The sequence below is a fragment of the Thalassophryne amazonica genome, chromosome 12, assembly GCF_902500255.1.
Source record: "Thalassophryne amazonica chromosome 12, fThaAma1.1, whole genome shotgun sequence".
Lineage (NCBI taxonomy): Eukaryota > Metazoa > Chordata > Actinopteri > Batrachoidiformes > Batrachoididae > Thalassophryne > Thalassophryne amazonica.
In genome coordinates, this window is record NC_047114.1 from 78,072,905 (window position 1) to 78,098,399 (window position 25,495).

A 25,495-nucleotide genomic window follows, 5' to 3' on the forward strand; every position below is an offset into this window, starting at 1 on the left:
TGTTCATACTGATAAACTTTAGTGTTTTTTGCAAATATTTGCTAATTTTTAAATGGATGCCTGCAACACGTTTCAAAAAAGCTGGGACAGTGGTATGTTTACCACTGTGTTACATCACCTTTCCTTCTAACAACACTCAATAAGCGTTTGGGAACTGAGGACACTCATGATTGGGTGTAAAAGGAGCACCCCCAAAAGTCTCAGCCATTCACATGCAAAGATGGGGCGAGGATCACCACTTTGTGAACAACTGCATGAAAAAATAGTCCAACAGTTTAAGAACAATGTTTCTCAACGTTCAATTGCAGGGAATTTAGGGATTCCATCATCTACAGTCCACAATATAATCAGAAGATTCAGAGAATCTGAAGAACTTTCTACACGTAACCAGCAAGACCGAAACCCAACATTGAATGCCCGTGACCTTCAATCCCTCAGGCGGCACTGCATTAAAAACCGACATCATTGTGTAAAGGATCTTACCGTGTGGTCTCAGGAACAGTTCAGAAAACCATTGTCAGTTAACACAGTTCGTAGCTATCTACAAGTGCAAGTTAAAACACTAACATGCAAAGAGAAAGCCATACATCAACAACATCCAGAAGCGTGGCCGCCTTCTCTGGGCCCGAGTTCATTTGAAATGGACAGACGCAAAGTGGAAAAGGTGCTGTGGTCTGATGGGTCCACGTTTCAAATTGTTTTTGGAAATCATGGATTTCGTGTCCTCGGACAAAAGAGGAAAAGACCATCGAGATTGTTACCAGTGCTAAGTTCAAAAGCTAATCTGTGATAGTATGGGATATAAGACAAATGCCTTCAGATGCTGTCTTTTGGATTCATTGCTCTATGAATCAAATTGAATGGAATTGAAATTATGTTTGACTAACTCTGGCAGTCATGTGACTTCATGTGGAATGACATTCTAAGGAGGTGTCTTTCGTGAGTGGGAGTAGACATGCTCCAGTCAGGCACGGGTGCTACGCATACCTTTTGATCGTGACCATCAAAAACTACAAGCATTCAAAATTGTTTTGTTTTAAAATTGTATCTTAGTTGATGATAAAGTCTTTATCAGCAGCCAAAACAAAATTTACTTGCTTGAGTGATTGCGGGCATCATGGTCGGTACCAACAGGGGTGCGCCAGGGATTTTGGGCCCCGTGAAAAGGAATCTTAGGGCCACCCAAATATTATTTTGTCAGTATTATAATTGTATTAGGAGCCTCCTGGGCCCCTAGAATCCTTCTACTTATTCTCCCCTTTTTGGCACCCTGGGTACCAACGATGATGAAGGGTCTCTCAGCCAGTACTCAAGATGAGAAATCAGTGACTCGGTGTTGCCAGTTTAGCGACTTTGGCATGAGATTTGGTGACTTTTTACCCTTCCTATGGACTAAAAATCCTACCTTATGACTTGTGACAAATTTGGCGATTTGTATTTCATGTAAAATGGGCAATTCTTTGTAGTTAGTTGAATATAATAATTTAAAAACATAAATAAACAACTACATAAACAAGTGATAAACAAATTTACCACTATGGTCCCCACCTGTCTTCCCACCCCTAAACTAAAAAATAAATACACACACTCACTCACACTCATCTTCAACCGCTTACTCCAATTGAGGGTCGCGGGGGGCTGGAGCCTATCCCAGCAGTCATAGAGCGTGAGGCGGGGTACACCCAGGACAGGATGCCAGTCTGTCACAGGGCCAGAAACAGACAAACACACAGTCACAACCACTCGCACACCTACGGACAATTTAAAGATTCCAATCCACCTAACCCACATGTTTTTGGATGTGGGAGGAACCGGAGCACCTGGAAGAAACCCACGCAAACACGGGGAGAACATGCAAACTCCACACAGAAAGGCCACAGGCAGGAATTGAACCCATGACCTTCTCGCTGTGAAGCAACAGTGCTAACCACTAAGCCACAGTGCTGCCCCAAAGTAAATACATAAATCATAAAAATACAAAATAAACAAGAACAGGATGTGTTTCAGCTATGCACAAATGAGATGTGATTGCATCAGTGTGCAATCTCTTTGTAAGGTTTTTATTTTATTTTATTATTATTATTTAAAATTATTATTTTTTGAATAAATGGGTTGCTGCCTTGTCACAGTTTGTAATCCAAAACCTTGTTTTTGAAGGTGGGGAGAGGAGGCGTGGCAAAGAGCAGCTCATTGCCGTTTAAAGCAACAGGCACAGAAATATATATATATTTTTAATGCACTGCATAGTATTTTTGGCTGCAAGTTGATAACCATTACTGTCTATCTGGATGAGCTGTATTATCTATGTGACCTTTTGAGGTATCCCAGCAGGAGAATGTTTGCATATCTGATCAAAGCTTCAGGAATTTAAGGTTTTGCAGTGGGGATGCTGAAGAATGGACGAGGTCTGGTGATTATTGTGTTTGTTTTGAACCTGGTCTGGTGATGCTGCGCTAAAGCGCAGGCGTGGATGGGGAGGCAGGCTGTCTTTGCGCAGACTTACAGTACATGGCCACTGATGCTGCTGCTGCTGCTGCTGCTGGATAGATGTAAATAAGAATGGCGAGGACAGCGGCTCCAACATGGCGCTTTATCTCAGCTTGACGTCGCTCCGTTTTATGGCGCCGGCGGGAAATCGCAAAACGCCTCATATTTCTCCCTTTTGAATCCGAATCTGCCTTGACAGCCTGATGGTTTTCATTTGACACGGGATCCGACTCGGACGGCCGGCTTCTTCTAATAAACACTCGGGAAAAAACGGGTCATTATGACCATAGTATCCTCCAGTAAAAGAAAACCATCGGATTGCTTTTACGCGGCGGCGGTTTGTTTGCATTTTTTGCTTTGGATTTCGTGCGGCGCGTCCGGAGAGGAGGAGGATCATCCGTTCAGCGTTGAGGTAAGACAAATGGCCTTCGCTGTGTTTATTTTTGTTTTGTTTTTTTTGCCATAAATGACTGAGCTCTCTCCTCCACAATCATCTGTCTCAGCGTGAAAATCGCACGCGCTGACTCCCCCCGCACCATCCATCATCCGCGCGCATCATCATCATCATCATCATCATCAGACGGAGGCAGATCAGGACAACTCGCCACCAAACGGCAAAAAACAGCCCCGCACCCCGGATTCGTAAAAGGTGGCATTGAAACAGAAGAATGCTTATGTGATGCCCGGCCATGATCAGTGATCCAAATGTGCAGTCCATGAAGAGTTGCCCACTGCGCTCTGTTTTTGGCACACCCAAGTTAAGATGATGCAGGAGGAGATTCAACACTTATAAAAATCCAAATTGCATGATAGCAATATTGTTTAATTGATGCATTTTGCTTCTCAGCAGGCGCCCCCTCCCTCTCATCCCTCTGAAGAAATTAAATGCTGAAGATGACAGTCTCTCTTTCTTTCTCTCTCTCTCTCACACACACATCATTTTTCAATTTTATGGCTCACTGAAATCAGTCTCATTTTTGCCTCTGAACAAATGACACTAATAAAGGCGCCCACAGGAGAGAACCAAACAAGGGAAAACAAGCGTTTAGCTCAGCAGAAAGAGAGCTGAACTGCAGGAGGAGGGCCGAGGTGAGAGAGAGAGAGAGAGAGAGCTATAGATCTGCTGGAGCTGCAAGACACCACAGTCTGTGATGGGGAGACAGCTGGATGAGTGTGGACAGCCAGGGCTGTGTGGGGCACCTCGTGACTCCGTGGCAGCATGAGTGACCTCAGGGCACAGGCAGTATGAAAGTCCTGACTAAAGACATGGCTCAGAATACACCTTTATACCCAAACCTTTGCTTATAGCTGGAAAATATATGACAACAGTATATTATAGTCAATATGTATTATAGCTCCTAAGATGAAGCTCACAGCCACAAAGCCAACATAATGCGGTCTTACGCCATTCCTTGTAGCATAGCTCAGTGGGTCGGGTGTTCAGCTATATAAGATCTGTCCTGCCTTTGGATGATTTATTTGCATCGCCCTTGTCCTCCCAGCTGTAAGTGCATACTGGCTTTAACTAGTAACCTGCAAGGAACTGGTGTCCAGTCTAGCGCGGAGTCATCAGCATACATTAGTAGTAGCATCACGCTATGGAATCTAAGGATCGGGACCAGCATCAATGGACCTGTTCAGCTTTATTTACTTCTTCATACATCCGTCCAGCATGTATTTACTTATTCTCTTTGGAAAGGGGTTGAAGCATTCTCTCAATAACAAATTATTATTATGATGATGATGATGATGATGATGATGATGCCAGCTTTAAGGCCTGTGTCTATTTGTTTATGAAAAATGGTTGACAATAGTGGGGGAAAGGTCTTATTACCTTACAAACCTGCATGTACTTGAAGAAAATTTCATAGATTCATCTCTCAACTATGTTCTACATCAAAATTAGTTTATTTCTCTTTCCATATTCTAAATCTTCCATCAATCTTGTGCCAAATCAATGCGCGGATCCATACTGAATCTGCTGTTGTGACCCTGAGCAAACTGGAGAAGCCAAAAGAAATTAGTGTATTGAATTAAAAAGGCCTCTGAGTTCCTGGCCTTTGAGGTCAAGAGATGTTTTTAAGAGTTTGTGGAGTAATGAGGTCACTGAGCAAATGTGTTTGGTGGTGCCAATGCCTTTGCAGAGGAATGAAGGTCCCAGACTTTACAGTCCTGGTGATTATTGTCCTACAGTGCGGTTGTGAGACTTGGGTACTTGGATGGCCTAAGATGATGACTATCTAGTCATCACCTTAAGCCACTGCTCAGCACGATGATGTTTTTGGTACTCAGTTTGTTATGAGGATCGTTGGGTACCACGGGACTGACTTTGTGTCAGATGAATGGTTACTTCAGAAGACTCAGATGGGGAGTGTCAGTTCCATTGTGAAGAAATGTCATTGTGGCCATGTGTTTCTCTAAGTGTACTCTAGCACGCAGGCGCCTCAGTGCTGAGGACCCAGGAACATGAAAAGGTCAAGGGGATGCCAATATTTCACCCGATTGCAGGAGATAGATGGTTACTTTTAAGAGGTGGGGATGGATTGGTTGTCTTCCTGGGTAGTTACCATCCAGAACCTAGCATGGTTTTGTGGTGTGGTGAATGCAGAGATGCATGGCAACAACACATGCTCCAAGACCTGACCTGACCTGATGAAATTTGGTTTAAAAAATTACAATATTCCAACAAAATCATATTCACATCACTCAAAAAAAATATCACCTGCAATGTTCTTCAGGACAGATAGAGTCAAGTCAGGTCCAGCACTGGCACTCCACCTTGTTGCACAGCACACCATGAAACCGCCCGGGTTCTTCGACAACCACCCAGGCAGACAACTGGTCCATCCCCATCTCTCAAAACTAACCATTGAATTGCCACAGCCAGGTGTGAGATGTGGCTTTTGCTTGGACCTCTCCAGCCACTGGGGTCTTCGTAGATGGCACAGAGAGAATTAAACTAAAGTAAAACAGTGAGCTTCCATCAGCTGTCAGTTCAACATCAAACATAAACTGTTATATTAATCAACAAAGAAAAGAACATGGAAGGAATAGCAAAATATCATAAATCCGGTACAGGACCTGAGGCCAATTGGTGCTCTTGGGTCATAGACTTGAGTCTACGACATGCCCTGGACAAGACTCCAGTCCAACCCAGGTGACCTCCTCAGCCAAGGTACCCATTTACTGCTGAGTGGACTGGGACAATTCAGATGAAGTGTCTTCTCCAAGGACACAGATAGACCATGTGACCAGGAACTGAACCCTCCAGTGCAATATTGACTGTCCAACTCCTACACCATTAAACCACCTGCTGTGCCCTCACGTCTCTACAGATGAAAAATAATAGTCAAAGGAGACAATATTCACTTGGTTAAATGTAATCATAAAAAATATGCCGTCAACCTTTAAGCAACCTGTTGCTTCTTCATTCTTGCCCATGTCAAAACATCTCTTCACCAAGTTTATTGAAAGTAAGTCAATAAGTGTTTGAGGAATCATGGTGGCCACCAAACAAACAAACAAACAAAGGCTGTAGATTTTGTGTCAGCTGTGAAAGCAGTCGCTGGTGATTAGTACCAACCCCACGTTTTGCTGGCAGGCATGTTTTCCAGTCATTATTCTCCCGACCAATCACCTGTTGTTGTGAGGCGGGTGCGCTGAGATTAGCCAATCATGGGTCACTACATGGCTTATCACAAATTCATATATTTTAATGGTAGTATTATTGTGAGTTTAGAGACATCGCTGAGTAGTATGCAGTGCAAATTGTTAAAGTGTACATGCACGCACGCACACACACACACACACACACACACACACACACACACACGTTTATATAGAAATGTGTCTGCTGTGGTGTACAAACATCTTGAAAGAATGGCTAAAATGTTTTTTATGAACGACACATCTGTGTGTCTGTGTTGGTACGAATTTAGCATGATATATCAAGAACGCCTAATCTCATTTTGATCATTCTTACTACAGAAATTGGGCCTGTAGTTTGGAATAAGTGAGTTGATTTTGGCTTGGATTGGTCAATTATCAGGGTTGTAGGGTTAAGCTCAAATCTGTGTGCACCGTTTAAATGTATGGGAAAATAGCTACATTGATGGACATGAGTTCAGATATTTTATGATTAGATTAGACTATATTAGATTAGATTAGATTAGATTAGATAGAACTTTATTGATCTCTTGGGAAGACTCCCTCACGGAAATTTTGGTTCCAGCAGCATTGTATAGCAGCACACAGGGTAAGAACCACACAGAGCATCAAAAGTGAAAGTAAAAAACAAACAAACAATTTGCAAATATAAATAGAAACACCAGACATATTGATTGTTATGATTAGTGAACTTGGCTGTTTAATCCCCATGAAACATTCTCAGCTTTCAAATGTGTGGCATCATTGTGCTCTCTAAGCACCTTTGATGTCGTGCATAGTAGTTTATAAGGTGCAGCAGGTGAGGGATGAGCAGAATATGCAAAGAAGGACCAACAGCCTGCAGCTTTTCACTCCAGCCAATCAGCTCAGCAGGTGATGTCACTGATGGCATTCTGTCCTTATCTCATAGTGGTAGTCATTAGTGACATCAAATCAAATCAATTTTATTTATATAGCGCCAAATCACAACAAACAGTTGCCCCAAGGCGCTTTATATTGTAAGGCAAGGCCATACAATAATTACTGAAAATCCCCAACGGTCAAAACGACACCCTGTGAGCAAGCACTTGGCAACAGTGGGAAGGAAAAACTCCCTTTTAACAGGAAGAAACCTCCAGCAGAACCAGGCTCAGGGAGGGGCAGTCTTCTGCTGGGACTGGTTGGGGCTGAGGGAGAGAACCAGGAAAAAGACATGCTGTGGAGGGGAGCAGAGATCAATCACTAATGACTAAATGCAGAGTGGTGCATACAGAGCAAAAAGAGAAAGAAACACTCAGTGCATCATGGGAACCCCCCAGCAGTCTAAGTCTATAGCAGCATAACTAAGGGATGGTTCAGGGTCACCTGATCCAGCCCTAACTATAAGCTTTAGCAAAAAGGAAAGTTTTAAGCCTAATCTTAAAAGTAGAGAGGGTGTCTGTCTCCCTGATCTGAATTGGGAGCTGGTTCCACAGGAGAGGAGCCTGAAAGCTGAAGGCTCTGCCTCCCATTCTACTCTTACAAACCCTAGGAACTACAAGTAAGCCTGCAGTCTGAGAGCGAAGCGCTCTATTGGGGTGATATGGTACTATGAGGTCCCTAAGATAAGATGGGACCTGATTATTCAAAACCTTATAAGTAAGAAGAAGAATTTTAAATTATACTCTAGAATTAACAGGAAGCCAATGAAGAGAGGCCAATATGGGTGAGATATGCTCTCTCCTTCTCGTCCCCGTTAGTACTCTAGCTGCAGCATTTTGAATTAACTGAAGATTTTTCAGGCAACTTTAGGACAACCTGATAATAATGAATTACAACAGTCCAGCCTAGAGGAAATAAATGCATGAATTAGTTTTTCAGCATCACTCTGAGACAAGACCTTTCTAATTTTAGAGATATTGCGTAAATGCAAAAAAGCAGTCCTACATATTTGTTTAATATGCGCATTGAAGGACATATCCTGATCAAAAATGACTCCAAGATTTCTCACAGTATTACTAGAGGTCAGGGTAATGCCATCCAGAGTAAGGATCTGGTTAGACACCATGTTTCTAAGATTTCTGGGGCCAAGTACAATAACTTCAGTTTATCTGAGTTTAAAAGCAGGAAATTAGAGGTCATCCATGTCTTTATGTCTGTAAGACAATCCTGCAGTTTAGCTAATTGGTGTGTGTCCTCTGGCTTCATGGATAGATAAAGCTGGGTATCATCTGCATAACAATGAAAATTTAAGCAATGCCGTCTAATAATACTGCCTAAGGGAACATGTATAAAGTGAATAAAATTGGTCCTAGCACAGAACCTTGTGGAACTCCATAATTAACCTAGCACTGAGGTCTAACAGGACAGCACAGAGATGAGTCCACTGTCTGAGGCCATAAGAAGATCATTTGTAACCTTCACTAATGCTGTTTCTGTACTATGATGAATTCTAAAATCACCTGCTGATGTTCAGCAAAAACCCTGATGACATTTTCTCCTTCATACCACATGGAGACCCACAGTTTTATGGCGTGCTAAATGTTTTTCTGCTGCTGTGATGCTCGTGGCGCTGTAGGTACTTCATGATCTTGAACAGAAAAGAACAATGCACAGGATCCAGTGCAGCACAGTGCAAGTGTCACTGCTTGTTTCTGTTGTTGCAGAACTGGCGTGATCTATCTTGAGACTACTTTTTACAGGCCTTGGACAGGATTGCATTTTTACTCTGCCTTATCTGGATTTCAGACATTGAAGATTCAAGATATAATTTCAAGACCAGTAAAGACCATAACAGCGTCAATATCACTAGTGCATTTTCTGGACTATAACTAGCACGAGAGTATGAATCACATTTAAAAAAAATATATATATATTTCACAAGACAAAAAAACAAACAAAATTTTTTTTTTTTGTGACAGTCTGGAAAAATTATTCAGTCACACACAGTGCAAAGTTGGGATGAAGTGCACACTTAGTGTGCATGACGCAGGAATCGTGTGCAAACCGTGTAATGTTGTTCCTGTCGCCAACGCCTCGTACACCTGTTGCTACAACTATTTGTGCACACAAGCACCTGAAAGACTAAGTGTGCGCTGTGCGAACCAATTGCACCCTCTCGCAGCAGGTGTTGGCCAAATTCCAGGTGACACACACGAACATCTAACACTGCTCGCATGGCACTTAGAAAATGTGTGGCCAGGCGCACTCTTGTCTAAGTCCATCACGAGTGTGGCTTTGGTGTGTGCGCTGACATGACAGGAGGTGTGTCCTCCCACTGAAGCGGCTGTGGACATCTGTGGATCTGGACATTTCAGCTGGACACCACTGTACTGTGTTTGGATGGACGTGAACAAACAACTGCCCACTGTGACGTGCATGTGTCTGTTTGCTGTTATCAAGTGGACATAAATAAAAGCATATATCACTGTGCCATGCTGCAACGAGCAAGCGCGCACATGGTGCGCACATGGACAGGCTGCTCCCAGGTTGAAACAGACCGTCAGATCAGAAGACACAGCACAAGTGATCTCACTGTCACATCACCCACATGAGCTCTGTTCCACATGATGCGGTGTCCTGCGGCGCGTCGTCCACAAGACACGCGCACGGCCAGTTGGAGATGCACCAGCAGATGCGGACATGAAAGAGATGAGCGACCTGTTTGTCTGTGATCATGGGTCATCACCAGAGGAACAGATGGATCATATTTGTATTGCTCACTTCATAAATGCTGTGTTTTTATATGGTGTGTGATTTTATTTTATTTTTTGTAATACTTGCATGTCCTTCCTGATATGAGGCATATTCCCACAGCTTTCAAAGGACAGCTCCCTAGCTCAGTGGTAAAGTCTGACTGGCAATCAGAGCTTTTGGACGGTGCGGGTTTGCTTCCAGTGGATCATATGTTTGTTTGTTTTTTCACGTAAGCGGCACGATGTGGTCTCACAGGCACCAGCTGGTTTCATTTTTTTTTTTTTTTTATATTCCACATAAGCGGCGCGATGTGCCGCAGCCGGGACTGTGTGTTCCTGCCCGAAAGACACCGGCGTGTGCACGAACCCTTGCACCAGGTTCGTGCACATCTGCCTGTCGGTGCAATGTTTCATGGTGCGCTAATTTCGAACTGTTTCGCACTGTTTCGCTGTTTTCGTCCAAATGCCTCACAGCGAGAAGGTCATGAGTTCGATTCCCACCTGTGGCCTTTCTGTGTGGAGTTTGCGTGTTCTCCCCTTGTTTGCATGGCTTCTCTCCGGGTGCTTCCTCCCACATCCAAAGACACGCAGGTTAGGTGGATTGGAAACTTTTAAAATTGTCCGTAGGTGTGTGTGCAAGTGTGAATGTGTTTGTTTGTCTATATGTGGCCCTGTGACAGACTGGCGTCTTGTCCAGGGTGTACCCTGCCTCGTGCTCTATGACTGCTGGGATTAATTGGACTAAGCGGTTGAAGATGAGAGTGTTTCCAATGCACTGAAAACCTACTGCATCATGGTTTTGTGTATGTTATACCCCTAATTTTTGACATTTAAGTCACTTCAGAAAATAAGTCACAGGACCTCTCAAATGAGTAAAAACAGCAACAAACACGACTTACTGTCTGGAAAATATGGTATTTAACCTGACGTTAGGCTACTGAATATTAGGCCTATTTGGATTTAGTATCTTTGAAAACATACAAAATTTGAGATAAAAGATAAAAGAGATCAAGCTCTTGTCTTTAGTCTGAGCATTAATTACGATATTACTTCTGTTATTCATTTGTACTTGCTGAAAGAATCTGCGATCGTTATTTTATCTTGTTCTGTTTTCTGGATTTAGCTGTATATGTGCTTAGTACATTTATATAATGCTTGTTGTTGGTAGAGCAGATCAGTGGTGAACCACACTGATCTGGTCCTGGACTTGGCTCGGTCTCACAGTACATTGGTCTTGGTTTATGTGATCTTGACAACAACACTGCTTGTTTCCAAGTTCTAACCAGTGCAGGTACTAATGCACGTCCACTAATATGTGCACCCATGGGTGCACTGGTGTTAACATGAGGTGTGTTCAGGGTGGAGTGTTGGTTCATAGCTATCACGAGGAGCAGAAAGTGGCTGAGCCGCAGACCCAGACAACAAACACCTGATCCGAAGTTGCGCACAGACTTTTCTTGCTATTATATGGTACTTTAAACTTTATATGCACTTTATACATTGTATACAGTACCTGCCTCCACCTTATGAAGGCGGGTATACAACATGCATTCTGCCTGAACATACAATGGGCCTCATGCAGGAACGTTTTTGTGTCTTATCCTAAATTTCTCTTGTGTTTTTCATACGATGGATTCCTGTGAGTGTGTCACATCAGATTCAAAGCTCCCAACTTCAGATAACTTCATAAATGACCTGCCACCTATGCATAAATCAGCACAATTTCAAAAGAAAAGTGAATTACCGTAAATAACAGACCAACAAGTTCAAATAGATGTTGGGATATTATGATTGATGATTTTTTTTTTTTTTTTAAGTTGAACACTACATTCCACTAGTCTAACAGTGGAAAAAGTGCCATTATGTGACCTTCTAAAGCCAGTGAATGGGGGAAAAAAATTGAGTGTCTTTAATGGTAAGTCATTTCACCTGAGAGGGTCAGACTATGTTGTTGAAATAAGGAAGTAATTTGGTTTAACATGTAAATTGATTTAAAAAGTCTCACCACAGCAAAGTGATGAGGACTGCCACGCTACCACAGCAGGTAGGCCCCCTTTCACAGAGATAAACAAAAGAATCCACCTTCATAAGTGGTTTTGCAGTGTGCAATGCTCAGGGGAGGTGATGGTCCAGTGGTTAATGTGTTCGGCTTGAGACCAGAGGATCCTCAATTCTAATCCCAGCCTGAACGGAAAATCACTAAGGGCCCTTGGGGCAAGGTCCTTAATCCCCTAGTTGCTCCTGGTCTGGATGTGGGCGCCTTGCATGGCAACAGTCTGACAACGGGGTGTAAAGCGCTTTGAGCATCTGATGCAGATGGGAAAAGCGGTATATAAATGCAGTCCATTTAACCATTCACATTAATGTGTGGGCCCTGGGGGTGGGAGGTTTGCTCAGGTCACCTAGAATGCCCGTTATCAATCAGTTAATCAGTCACCATTCATTTAAAACCCCAATTCCAATGAAGTTGGGACGTTGTGTAAATGTAAATAAAAATCCTCTTCAACCTATATTCAATAGAATATACCACAAAGACAAGGATATTTAATGTTCAAACCGATAAACTTTGTTGTTTTTGTGCAAATATTTGCTCATTTAAAATGGGATGCCTGCAACACATTTCAAAAAAGTTGGAACCGGGCAACAAAAGCCTGGGAAAGTTGATGAATGCTCAAAGAACACCTAACTGGAAACAGGTGAGTGTCATGATTGGGTATAAATGGAGCATCCCCAAAAATCTCAGCTGTTCACAAGCAAAGATGGGGTGAGGATCACCACTTTGTGAACAACTGCGTGGAAAAAATAGTCCAACAGTTTAAGAACAATGTTTCTCAACGTTCAATTGCAAGGAATTTAGGGATTCCATCATCTACAGTCCATAATATAATCAGAAGATTCAGAGAATCTGGAGAACTTTCTACATGTAAGCGACAAGGCCGAAAACCAACACTGAATGCCCATGACCTTAGATCCCTCAGGTGGCACTGCATTAAAAACCGACATCATTGTGTAAAGGATCTTACCGCGTGGGCTCAGGAACACTTCATAAAACCATTGTCAGTAAACACAGTTCATCGCTACATCTACAAGTGCAAGTTAAAAGTGTGTGCTGTGGTCTGATGAGTCCAAATTTCAGATTCTTTTTGGAAATCATGGACATTGTGTCCTCCGGACAAAAGGGGAAAAAGATCATCCAGATTGTTACCAGTGCAAAGTTCAGAAGCCAGCATCTGTGATGGTATGGAGGTGTGTTAGTGCCCATGGCATGGACAACTTACACATCTGTGATGGCACCATCAATGCTGAAAGGTACATCCAGGTTTTGGAGCAACATGCTGCCATCAAAGCAACGTCTTTTGAGGGATGTCCCTGCTTATTTCAGCAAGACAATGCCAAGCCACATTCTGCACGGTTACAACAGCGGGCTTCGTAGTTAAAGAGTGCAGGTACTAGACTGGCCTGCCTGCAGTCCAGACCTGTCGCCCATTGAAAATGTGTGGTGCATTATGAAGCACAAAATACGACAACGGAGACCCTGGACTGTTGAACAACTGAAGTTGTACATCAAGCAAGAATGGGAAAGAATTCCACCTACAAAGCTTCAACAATTAGTGTCCTCAGTTCCCAAACGCTTATTGAGTGTTGTTAGAAGGAAAGGTGATGTAACACAGTGGTAAACATACCACTGTCCCAGCTTTTTGAAATGTTTGCAGGCATCCATTTCAAAATGAGCAAATATTTGCACAAAACAATAAAGTTTACCAGTTTGAACATTAAAATATCTTGTCTTTGTGGTGTATTCAATTGAATATAGGTTGAAGAGGATTTACAAATCATTGTATTCTGTTTTACCTCTTACACAATGTCCCAACTTAATTGGAATTGGGGTTGTATATAGCCCATTAGTCATCTTTCTCCTCACATAGGACAGATCTGACAACAATCCGTGCACCTTCTCACACCTTTTGGAGGTGTGGGCTTGTCTTAACTTTCCTGGACCGGTGTCACTTGTATTTCCCCCTTGTGGGATTAACAAAGTAATACCTTAATGATAAATTAATGGTATCAGACTATGAGAATTACTTTAGAATCATTGCTGTAGCAATCTTTTGGTGGTGTGGAAGATGGTCTCTTGGTCGATTCCAGGATGTGATGGTGGATGTGGAGGTGACTGAACAGGCCCAGTATTGATGTGTACTGTTTCTGACAGATGCTCCACATGGTTGCTGTAGGAAGCTTTCTGCTGGAGGATCTTGCTCAGGATCTTGCTATGTCTCCTTCCTGTTTCTCCTCTTCTCCAACCATATTTTTTCAAAGACATCCTTTTCCCATCTGGATCATTGCTCGCCAGCTGGCTCGGTCCCTCCTGTGTTCTTTCCAAATCTTCTCGTCAATGGAGCAGTTCTTCAGGTTGTGCTTTAGGACATCCTTGTAGTATTTCTTCTGCCCTCTTCCAAATCGTTTTTCCTTCACTCAGTTGGGAGTAGAAGATTTGTTTGGGAAGTTGGTCGAAAAGCACAAACCAGCTGAAAAAGGGTGGAAAAAAACAATTGGGGATCCCCAAAGCATTCCACCTGCTGTCAGGAGGGACACACAGTCAGACAGGCATGAACGATCACGCTGCGACAATTTTGTACAAGCTCAGGTGTGCGCATGAACACAGTGTGAATACTGTAATTGATATTGTCAAGTTAAACATGGCAGCAAATGAAACATCAAATTAATTATGATGTGTAATTTCTGTGGGATTGTGAATCAAACTGCTTCCAAGTAATAAAATAGGCAAACAATCACTCAAAACAGATCTGGATAAGATTCAGACTGTTTGCACATGAGTCCTATGACAGGTCTGAACCACTTGTGAATTATGATCTTACATAAGAGAAAACCCAAAATTTGAGAAAACTGGTGAATGCCAGACGTTCTCTTAAATCTGTTAAATGACTCATTTACAAACACTTCTCTTAGTGCGAGAAGTTCTTGTATGACGTCCGATGAAACTAAATTGAAACAGGAATTTAACATAATAAAGATTAACCTTAGTGCTTCACTGTTTCACCTCAGGGAGCTTGGCAGCTGCTCTCTGGTCATGTGTTTCATGTGTTTCATGTTGACTCGCCAGAAAATCTCTCATTTGAGCGTGCTGTTGAAACTTTGCCTCAGTTCCACCGTGCTACAGAGAACACTGACACCCACGAGTGTTTTAGAGACCAAATACAACCCCTTGGTTCCCTCTGCCTCACTTTGCGCTCAGATTATGTGCCGTGTAAATAATAAAGTGGAGTGAACACGATGCAAATGCTCTCTGACTGTAACATTTCACCTGATTGTTCAGCACCGCTACAGCAATCTGGATGTCCTCTGTCCACTTCAGTATCTTTGTCACCTCCTGCTCCATCTTTCCTCTTTCTGCAGAAATCATGTTTGAACAAACAAAAATGCACCAGTAGTCATGCGAACCCATATCTGTTTTTCTTTCTGTGCCCCACAGGGATGGCTACAAAGGTATGGTTACCTTCCCCGCACAGAACCGGCAATGTCTGTCCTGCACTCAGCCCAAACTATGCACTTGGCCATTGCTGCTATGCAGCGTGTCTACGGGCTCAATGTCACAGGGACACTGGATGAGAAAACCAAGGAGTGAGTATGCACGCAACAAGAATGACACACAATGATGTCCTGTCAGTTCACGCTGAAATCACACGGATAATTTGGTAAGATTGTAATTCACGTCGGCAGTAATGACACCCGGTTACGCCAATCGGAGGTCACTAAAATTAACATTGAATCGGTGTGTAACTTTGCAAAACAATGTCGGACTCTGTAGTTTGCTCTGGGCCCCTCCCCAATCGGACCAGGAGTGACATGTTTAGCCGCATGTTCTCCTTGAATTGCTGGCTGTCTGAGTGGTGTCCAAAAAATGAGGCGGGCTTCATAGATAATTGGCAAAGCTTCTGGGGAAAACCTGGTCTTGTTAGGAGAGACGGCATCCATCCCACTTTGATGGAGCAGCTCTCATTTCTAGAAATCTGGCCAATTTTCTTAAATCCTCCAAACCGTGACTATCCAGGGTTGGGACCAGGAAGCAGAGTGTAGTCTTACACACCTCTCTGCAGCTTCTCTCCCCCTGCCATCCCCTCATTACCCCATCCCCGTAGAGACGGTGCTGCTCCCAGACCACCAATACCAGCAAAAATCTCTTTAAGCATAAAAATTCAAAAAGAAAAAAATAATATAGCACCTTCAACTGCACCACAGACTAAAACAGTTAAATGTGGTCTATTAAACATTAGGTCTCGCTCTTCTAAGTCCCTGTTAGTAAATGATATAATAATTGATCAACATATTGATTTATTCTGCCTTACAGAAACCTGGTTACAGCAGGATGAATATGTTAGTTTAAATGAGTCAACACCCCCGAGTCACACTAACTGTCAGAATGCTCGTAGCACGGGCCGAGGCGGAGGATTAGCAGCAATCTTCCATTCCATCTTATTTATTAATCAAAAACCCAGACAGAGCTTTAATTCATTTGAAAGCTTGACTCTTAGTCTTGTCCATCCAAATTGGAAGTCCCAAAAACCAGTTTTATTTGTTATTATCTATCGTCCACCTGGTCGTTACTGTGAGTTTCTCTGTGAATTTTCAGACCTTTTGTCTGACTTAGTGCTTAACTCAGATAAGATAATTATAGTGGGCGATTTTAACATCCACACAGATGCTGAGAATGACAGCCTCAACACTGCATTTAATCTATTATTAGACTCAATTGGCTTTGCTCAAAATGTAAATGAGTCCACCCACCACTTTAATCATATCTTAGATCTTGTTCTGACTTATGGTATGGAAATTGAAGACTTAACAGTATTCCCTGAAAACTCCCTTCTGTCTGATCATTTCTTAATAACATTTACATTTACTCTGATGGACTAACCAGCAGTGGGGAATAAGTTTCATTACACTAGAAGTCTTTCAGAAAGCGCTGTAACTAGGTTTAAGGATATGATTCCTTCTTTATGTTCTCTAATGTCATATACCAACACAGTGCAGAGTAGCTACCTAAACTCTGTAGGTAAGATAGAGTATCTCGTCAATAGTTTTACATCCTCATTGAAGACAACTTTGGATGCTGTAGCTCCTCTGAAAAAGAGAGCTTTAAATCAGAAGTGCCTGACTCCGTGGTATAACTCACAAACTCGCAGCTTAAAGCAGATAACCCGTAAGTTGGAGAGGAAATGGCATCTCACTAATTTAGAAGATCTTCACTTAGCCTGGAAAAAGAGTCTGTTGCTCTATAAAAAAGCCCTCCGTAAAGCTAGGACATCTTACTACTCATCACTAATTGAAGAAAATAAGAACCCCAGGTTTCTTTTCAGCACTGTAGCCAGGCTGACAAAGAGTCAGAGCTCTATTGAGCCGAGTATTCCTTTAACTTTAACTAGTAATGACTTCATGACTTTCTTTGCTAATAAAATTTTAACTATTAGAGAAAAAATTACTCATAACCATCCCAAAGACGTATCGTTATCTTTGGCTGCTTTCAGTGATGCCAGTATTTGGTTAGACTCTTTCTTTCCAATTGTTCTGTCTGAGTTATTTTCATTAGTTACTTCATCCAAACCATCAACATGTCTATTAGACCCCATTCCTACCAGGCTGCTCAAGGAAGCCCTACCATTATTTAATGCTTTGATCTTAAATATGATCAATCTATCTTTATTAGTTGGCTATGTACCACAGGCTTTTAAGGTGGCAGTAATTAAACCATTACTTAAAAAGCCATCACTTGACCCAGCTATCTTAGCTAATTATAGGCCAATCTCCAACCTTCCTTTTCTCTCAAAAATTCTTGAAAGGGTAGTTGTAAAACAGCTAACTGATCATCTGCAGAGGAATGGTCTATTTGAAGAGTTCCACAAGGTTCTGTGCTAGGACCAATTTTGTTCACTTTATACATGTTTCCCTTAGGCAATATTATTAGACGGCATTACTTAAATTTTCATTGTTACACAGATGATACCCAGCTTTATCTATCCATGAAGCCAGAGGACACATACCAATTAGCTAAACTGCAGGATTGTCTTACAGACATAAAGACATGGATGACCTCTAATTTCCTGCTTTTAAACTCAGATAAAACTGAAGTTATTGTACTTGGCCCCACAAATCTTAGAAACATGGTGTCTAACCAGATCCTTACTCTGGATGGCATTACCCTGACCTCTAGTAATACTGTGAGAAATCCTGGAGTCATTTTTGGTCAGGATATGTCATTCAATCTCACCCATATTGGCCTCTCTTTATTGGCTTCCTGTTAATTCTAGAATAGAATTTAAAATTCTTCTTCTTACTTATAGGGTTTTGAATAATCAGGTCCCATCTTATCTTAGGGACCTCATAGTACCATATCACCCCAATAGAGCACTTCGCTCTCAGACTGCAGGCTTACTTGTAGTTCCTAGGGTTTGTAAGTGTAGAATGGGAGGTAGAGCCTTCAGCTTTCAGGCTCCTCTCCTGTGGAACCAGCTCCCAATTCGGATCAGGGAGACAGACACCCTCTCTACTTTTAAGATTAGGCTTAAAACTTTCCTTTTTGCTAAAGCTTATAGTTATGGCTGGATCGGGTGACCCTGAACCATCCCTTAGTTATGCTGCTATAGACTTAGACTGCTGGGGGGTTCCCATGATGCACTGAGTGTTTCTTTCTCTTTTTGCTCTGTATGCACCACTCTGCATTTAATCATTAGTGATTGATCTCTGCTCCCCTCCACAGCATGTCTTTTTCCTGGTTCTCTCCCTCAGCCCCAACCAGTCCCAGCAGAAGACTGCCCCTCCCTGAGCCTGGTTCTGCTGGGAGGTTTCTTCCTGTTAAAAGGGAGGTTTTTCCTTCCCACTGTTGCCAAGTGCTTGCTCACAGGGGGTCGTTTTGACCGTTGGGGTTTTTACGTAATTATTGTATGGCCTTGCCTTGCAATATAAAGCGCCTTGGGGCAACTGTTTGTTGTGATTTGGCGCTATATAAATAAAATTGATTGATTGATTGATAAGAGAAAAAACTGAGAACTAACCACTGCCAAATGCCCTACAACTCACAATCATAATACCCTCCCAAAATGATCAGGATTGTTTATTTGCTATGGTGACATGAACTGTATATTTGAACTAAAACTGTTTTCATCTGCCAGATCTGGATCTGTATCCACATCCGTCTCAAACGGCGCATACTGACAGACATCTGATCGGTTTCATTAATACTGGTTAATTATTCTGGGAAGTTAAACAAAATACTGCATAAAATATAGATTTTAATGGAAACAGCTCCTCCTTGGACTAAATGTCACCCCTCCACAAAATCAGTCTGCAGCTTTTTAAGTTGTTGTCTTCATAGACATAAAACATAACATTTATGTGTTGGCAGATATTACAGAGGGGGACTCACGAGAACAATACTACAGAAAATTACTGTGATAAAAATCAAAACAAACATGCATGCATCAGTTCTAGAACAGGCTGTGGCGTCACAAAATGTCTTGCAAACACAGCGAAAACAAACATATATATACTCGTACCTGCAGCATGTGCAACAATTTGTTTTTGATAACGTATGCTGGAAATTCACACATCACATAAATTGTATGAATGGACTGTTATTAATTTGTTTGTTTGATTGCTTGTATTCAGGTCCATACATTATGTAATGAGAATCGGACCATTCCAAAAAGTGCCTTATTTCATAATGTTGATACAAGTGAAAAATGATTTCTACACATCTGGAGCTGCATCAAATGATACTGCAGTCCTCAGTGGCCCGTCTCTCACTTCTTCACTGAGTTTAATGAAAATTAGTCCACACAGGTTTGAGTAACTGTGGTGAGAAAACAAACAATACAAACCAGAAAATAAAACTAAAACATAACTCCCTTCATCACCTTGTGAATGGTTGGGCGCTTTTTTAAATAATGCAGTGATGACACATTAAGGTGTGAATGATTTGCAGAAGAACAGAATATTGCTGTGATGATGCTCTGTAGTGTTCTATTGTTTCTCATTCTCTTCTCTTCTCTTCTCTTCTCTTCTCTTCTCTTCTCTTCTCTTCTCTGTGACTTGTTTTTTCCATCTTATTAATGTTTTGTCTTTTTCTGAATTATTTTTCTTTCTCTTTCTTATCTCTTTTCTTTTCTTTTTGTTGTTTTCTTCTGTTTTCACCATGCCTTTTTCTTTGTTCTTTTCTTTTTGATGTTTTCTTTTGATTTTGCATTGATCTTTTCTTTTTTTCGGTTTTCACCTGGTCTTTTTCTGCGTTCTTTTGTTTGGGCATGGATTTTTTTTCTTTTATGTTCCTTTCTTTTGGTTGTTTTGGTTTCACCTCTTTTTCTTTTTGTTGCTTTATTTTGTTTTTGCATTGATTTTTCTTTTTGTTTTCTTCTGTTTTCATTGTTGTTTTCTTTTTGTTGTTTGCTTTTGTTTACCCATTGATTTTTCTTTTTGTTTTCCTTTTATATTCTTTTGTTTTCAAATTGATTTTTATTTTTTCTTTTCTTTTTGTTGTTCTGTTTTTCATCTTGTGTTTGTCCTTTTCAATTTTCTTGTCTTTGCTTTCTCACTTTTTGTTCTCTGCTTTTTTCTTCTCCTTTACTTTTTCTCCTCTTGGATTTTTTCTTTTTTGTCTTCTATTTTTCCTTGTGCTCTCCTCTCTTCTGCTCTCATCATTTAAGTTGGATGCAAAGGCCGCGCTGTGGCGTTCCAGACAACGGCTCAAGGTCACGGAAGAGGAGGTATGCGCTGACAGGACAAAAGTGGCAGCGCACACACATCACTTACAGGTGAGAAACTGGAGGCAGTTGCCATAGTGACAATTTATTTTAGCAGCGCTTATTATTGGCTTCGGATGTGAAAGTGCTAATTTTCTGTACTCTGTGTCACATCCCTTCCTCTTTAACCATCTGGGATCACACGTGCTGTGTTGTCATAGAGACTGTACAATAACGTCATGTGTGGGGGTGTGCACACATAAAAATCCACAAAAACAAGTAAATGGCAGTCATCATCAAAATGCCTTCCAAATCAGGAATGCATAATTTAACACACACATTTGCGCAGCAAGGAAGCTTATTTTCCATCCTCGGTGGCAACATTAATCAGAGTATTTTTAGGTCATTTGTAAAACAAACGTTTTTGCCGAGCAGCATAAAGATGTAATTTTAGCTCCTCATTCACATAAAACAGTTTGAAAATCCTGACTGTAAATTGGACATAATCTTGGAAGAAATAGTCAAATTCCTGCTTTATTAAGCTGCAGTTTTTAATAGGTTTTGAGGAGAATGATAAACGGGTCTCTGGCACACTGCAAATTGGCAGGTTACAGCAGTAAAAGCTGATAACGCTGTCAATTTATTCAAATCCTTCCTTCCTCTGTGAATTTGGAATTGATGAGCCACCTCACCTAATGGAATGTCAATCAGTGATGAGCAAGCACCGCCGCCGCAGCCGCCGTCACTGCTGCTGCTGCTGACTTCTTTTTTCATGAAAGCGTCTCTGCCTGCCAGGAACTGATAACGCCTGCCATGTTAAAAGTTCACTCAAAACCTCTGGGCTCAAAATAGTTGTGTCAAGTACTTCTTCTTTTTTTTTTTGGCCTCTCTTAATTTTGAAAAGGGAAATGTTCACTCAGATTTGATAATGAGAGTAAGAGTTGCTGCAGTGTATTTATTTATTTATTTATTTAGATTCCCTGTAATTTCTGATTGTATGTGACGATAAGCAGGTTCTTGCTTTCAGTTTTTGCCACTAACACGACCTTCTCGGTTGTTTTCCCCCATTTTCCTCCTTCAGCATAAAAAATGTCACACCAAAGGTGGGCGCTCGGGAGACTCACGATGCCATTCGCCGGGCATTTGATGTTGGCAGGGCGTGACCCCCCTACGCTTTGAGGCCGTTCCCTACAGCGCCTTGGAGACTGGCAGGCGGGATGTGGACATCACCATCATCTTTGCTTCGGGTTTCCATGGTGACAGCTCCCCCTTTGATGGGGAGGGAGGATTCCTCGCCCACGCCTATTTCCCCGGCCCGGGCATAGGAGGCGACACCCACTTTGACTCAGATGAGCCGTGGACCCTGGGGAACCCAAACCATGATGGTATGTGACACACTGACTGAATGGAGAGATAACAGGAGGGGAAAATAAGATATGAAAGGGGCTATAAAGAGACGTCTGGATTGTTGACCAGAAAGAAAATATGTAAGTGATGCTGTAGGAAGAAGGAGTGTGTTGACAAAAAGAAAAAGTACATTCATCAGAAGAGGGGGCAGTAATGATTCATACAGATGGCTGGGCAGCAGGACGGCGTGACAGAGACGGCGTGGCATGATGCACGCGTTCCTGCAAGCAAAACACACAGAAATATCTTTGATCAGGCTGTGCATGTGTCACCTCATCTGTCAGGATTTTGAAGCTTTTTTCCTTTCCTCCGTAATAAGATGGCAGGATAGAAAATGTTGCTATTTTAAAGCACTGCTTGCTGGCACACGATTATGTTTATAACGTTTTTAGTGGGTCAGGTACACGCATCCTGTTGTATTATGATACGGCCTATTTTATATTGTGTTGTGTGTCGTTATGGTGTTGTATTTATATTGTGTCATGCAGTGGTGGGCACAGCTAACCACAAAGTTAGCTTCGATAACTGCTAATCAGCTAACTAAAAAGTTATCTTTTATAATGCTAAATTGATAAACTGCCTAAAAATTTATCGGAAGCGACAGCTAACTGATTACTTTCAATTTTGTCTCCCGTACACTCTCAGCTACAACCCCAATTCCAATGAAGTTGGGATGTTGTGTAAAATGTAAATAAAAACAGAATACAATGATTTGCAAATCCTCTTCAACCTGTATTGAATTGAATACACCACAAAGACAAGATATTTAATGTTCATACTGATAAACTTTAGTGTTTTTTTGCAAATATTTGCTAATTTTTAAATGGATGCCTGCAACACGTTTCAAAAAAGCTGGGACAGTGGTATGTTTACCACTGTGTTACATCACCTTTCCTTCTAACAACACTCAATAAGCGTTTGGGAACTGAGGACACTCATGATTGGGTGTAAAAGGAGCACCCCCAAAAGTCTCAGCCATTCACATGCAAAGATGGGGCGAGGATCACCACTTTGTGAACAACTGCATGAAAAAATAGTCCAACAGTTTAAGAACAATGTTTCTCAACGTTCAATTGCAGGGAATTTAGGGATTCCATCATCTACAGTCCACAATATAATCAGAAGATTCAGAGAATCTGAAGAACTTTCTACACGTAACCAGCAAGACCGAAACCCAACATTGAATGCCCGTGACCTTCAATCCCTCAGGCGGCACTGCATTAAAAACCGACATCATTGTGTAAAGGATCTTACCGTGTGGTCTCAGGAACAGTTCAGAAAACCATTGTCAGTTAACACAGTTCGTAGCTACATCTACAAGTGCAAGTTAAAACACTAACATGCAAAGAGAAAGCCATACATCAACAACATCCAGAAGCGTGGCCGCCTTCTCTGGGCCCGAGTTCATTTGAAATGGACAGACGCAAAGTGGAAAAGTGTGCTGTGGTCTGATGGGTCCACGTTTCAAATTGTTTTTGGAAATCATGGATTTCGTGTCCTCTGGACAAAAGAGGAAAAAGACCATCGAGATTGTTACCAGTGCTAAGTTCAAAAGCTAGCATCTGTGATAGTATGGGGGTGTGTTAGTGCCCATGGCATGAGCAACTTACACATCTGTGATTTCACTATCAATGCTGAAAGATACATCCAGGTTTTGGAGCAACACATGTCGCCATCCAAGCACGTCTTTTTCAGGGACGTCCAGCTTATTTCAGCAAGAAAATGCCAATCCACATTCTGCACATATTACAACAGCGTGGCTTTGTAGTAAAGAGTGCGGGTAGTAGACTGGCCTGCCTGCAGTCCAGACCTGTCGGCCATTGAAAATGTGTGGCGCATTATGAAGTGCAAAATATGACAACGGAGACCCCGGACAAGCAAGAATGAGAAAGAATTCCACCTTCAAAGCTTCAACAATTAGTGTCCTCAGTTCCTTATTGACACTTATTGAGTGTTGTTAGAAGGAAAGGTGATGGGTGTTCCAGCTTTGTACATTTTAAGAGTTTACATTAATGTAGTTGTTCTATCTGGAATAATTTGATTTATAAATCAAAACCATAAGTCAAACCTGCTTTCCATTTCAAGACCTCTGCCTCATGGTTGGACCATGTATGGTTTTAAGGAATAATGACTTCTCTTTTTTTGTGTGGCAGTCTGGCAGCCAGGCCCCTTCTGCTGGGAGCAGAGTTGAGCTCAGCTCCTCTTAGCTACCTCACTGCTGCAACACAGATAACAGACAGAAGCAAAAGGGATTATAGTAATATTTTTTCAACATTACTAGCTATGTAAAAAAAACGTTAGCGGTCTAAAAGTTATCAGAACTAAATTTGTCGGAAGATAATTGGTCCAATGATGGTTTTAAAACTTATCTGAAAAGATAATCCGCTAACAAAAACATTGTCTTCGATAATTATCTATTGGATTAGCTGAACAGTGCCCACCACTGGTGTCATGTCATTTTGCTGTGTTTTGATAAATTACATTACATGTTGTCTTAGATTGTCTTACATGGTTTTGTTATCATTTGTGTTAAATTATGTTAAGATTTTTTTAAATATCATGTTAAGTTACAGTATTTTGTGTTGTGTCTTGCTATTCTATGTTATGCTGCATTATGGAGTATTGTGTTTCATTTCATTTGGTGTGTTTATTGGGTTTTATGTATTATATTGTGTTATGGGTGGTGTGGTGGCTTAGTGGTTAGTTAAGACTGTTATCTCCCAGCAAGAAGGTTCTGGGATGGCTTCCCACCTAATCCTTTCTAAGTAGAGTTTGCATGAGTTCCCTCCGGGTGTTCCAGCTTCCTCCCACATCCAAAGACATGCAGATTAGGTGTATTGGTGACTCTAAATTGTCCATAGGTGTGCGTGCGGGTGTGAATGTGTTGGTTTGTCTATATGTGGCCCTGCAACAGACTAGGGTCCCACCCAGGGTGAACCCCACCACACGCCCTGTAACTGCTGGGATAGGCTCCAGCCCCTCTGTGACTCTTGACTGGAGTAAGTGAATATAGAAAATGAATTTATGAATACTGTGTCATGCTGATATAATTTGTGTTAAATTGCATTGTCTTATATTCTGTCAAGTTATTTTGTTTTATATAATGCCTGAATAGATCCTTGTCATTTGATTGGTGGTTTGTATGTCACATGATATGAACTATTCATACCATTTTCCACTGTGTTCCTTTTACCATGCAGTTTTGGTTCTATTTAGCGTGCAATTTTGGTGCAATATGTTTTATTGACTTTGCTTATTCTTTTAACACACACACACACACACACACACACACACACACACACACACACACACACACACACACAAAACAGATCCAGTATGCTGTAAACCGTCTGGAGGCATCTGCAGTATTTGCATTCGCCTCGTTGAATGGAACATTTCATCTTTCACCTCAGGAACTATTCATACTATTGCACTCATAAACATTCATTATTTGTACAGTAGTTTATTTTAAACTATCTTGCGTTATGTTTTCTTATATGGCATAATTACAGTATTTTGCATCATGTCGGG

At 41.6% G+C, this 25,495-nt stretch overlaps 1 protein-coding gene across 1 annotated transcript in view; it reads left to right on the plus strand.

Moving 5' to 3' along the window:
- The first annotated feature begins 2,515 nt into the window (after positions 1–2,515).
- LOC117521772 (matrix metalloproteinase-16-like) overlaps positions 2,516–25,495 on the plus strand; it is a 43,194-nt gene continuing 20,214 nt past the window's right edge. The window contains 5 exon segments of the mRNA XM_034183112.1: positions 2,516–2,899; positions 15,298–15,446; positions 20,522–20,629; positions 21,639–21,703; positions 21,706–21,942. Coding sequence (XP_034039003.1) covers positions 2,768–2,899; positions 15,298–15,446; positions 20,522–20,629; positions 21,639–21,703; positions 21,706–21,942 — 691 coding nt within the window. The 5' untranslated portion in view covers positions 2,516–2,767.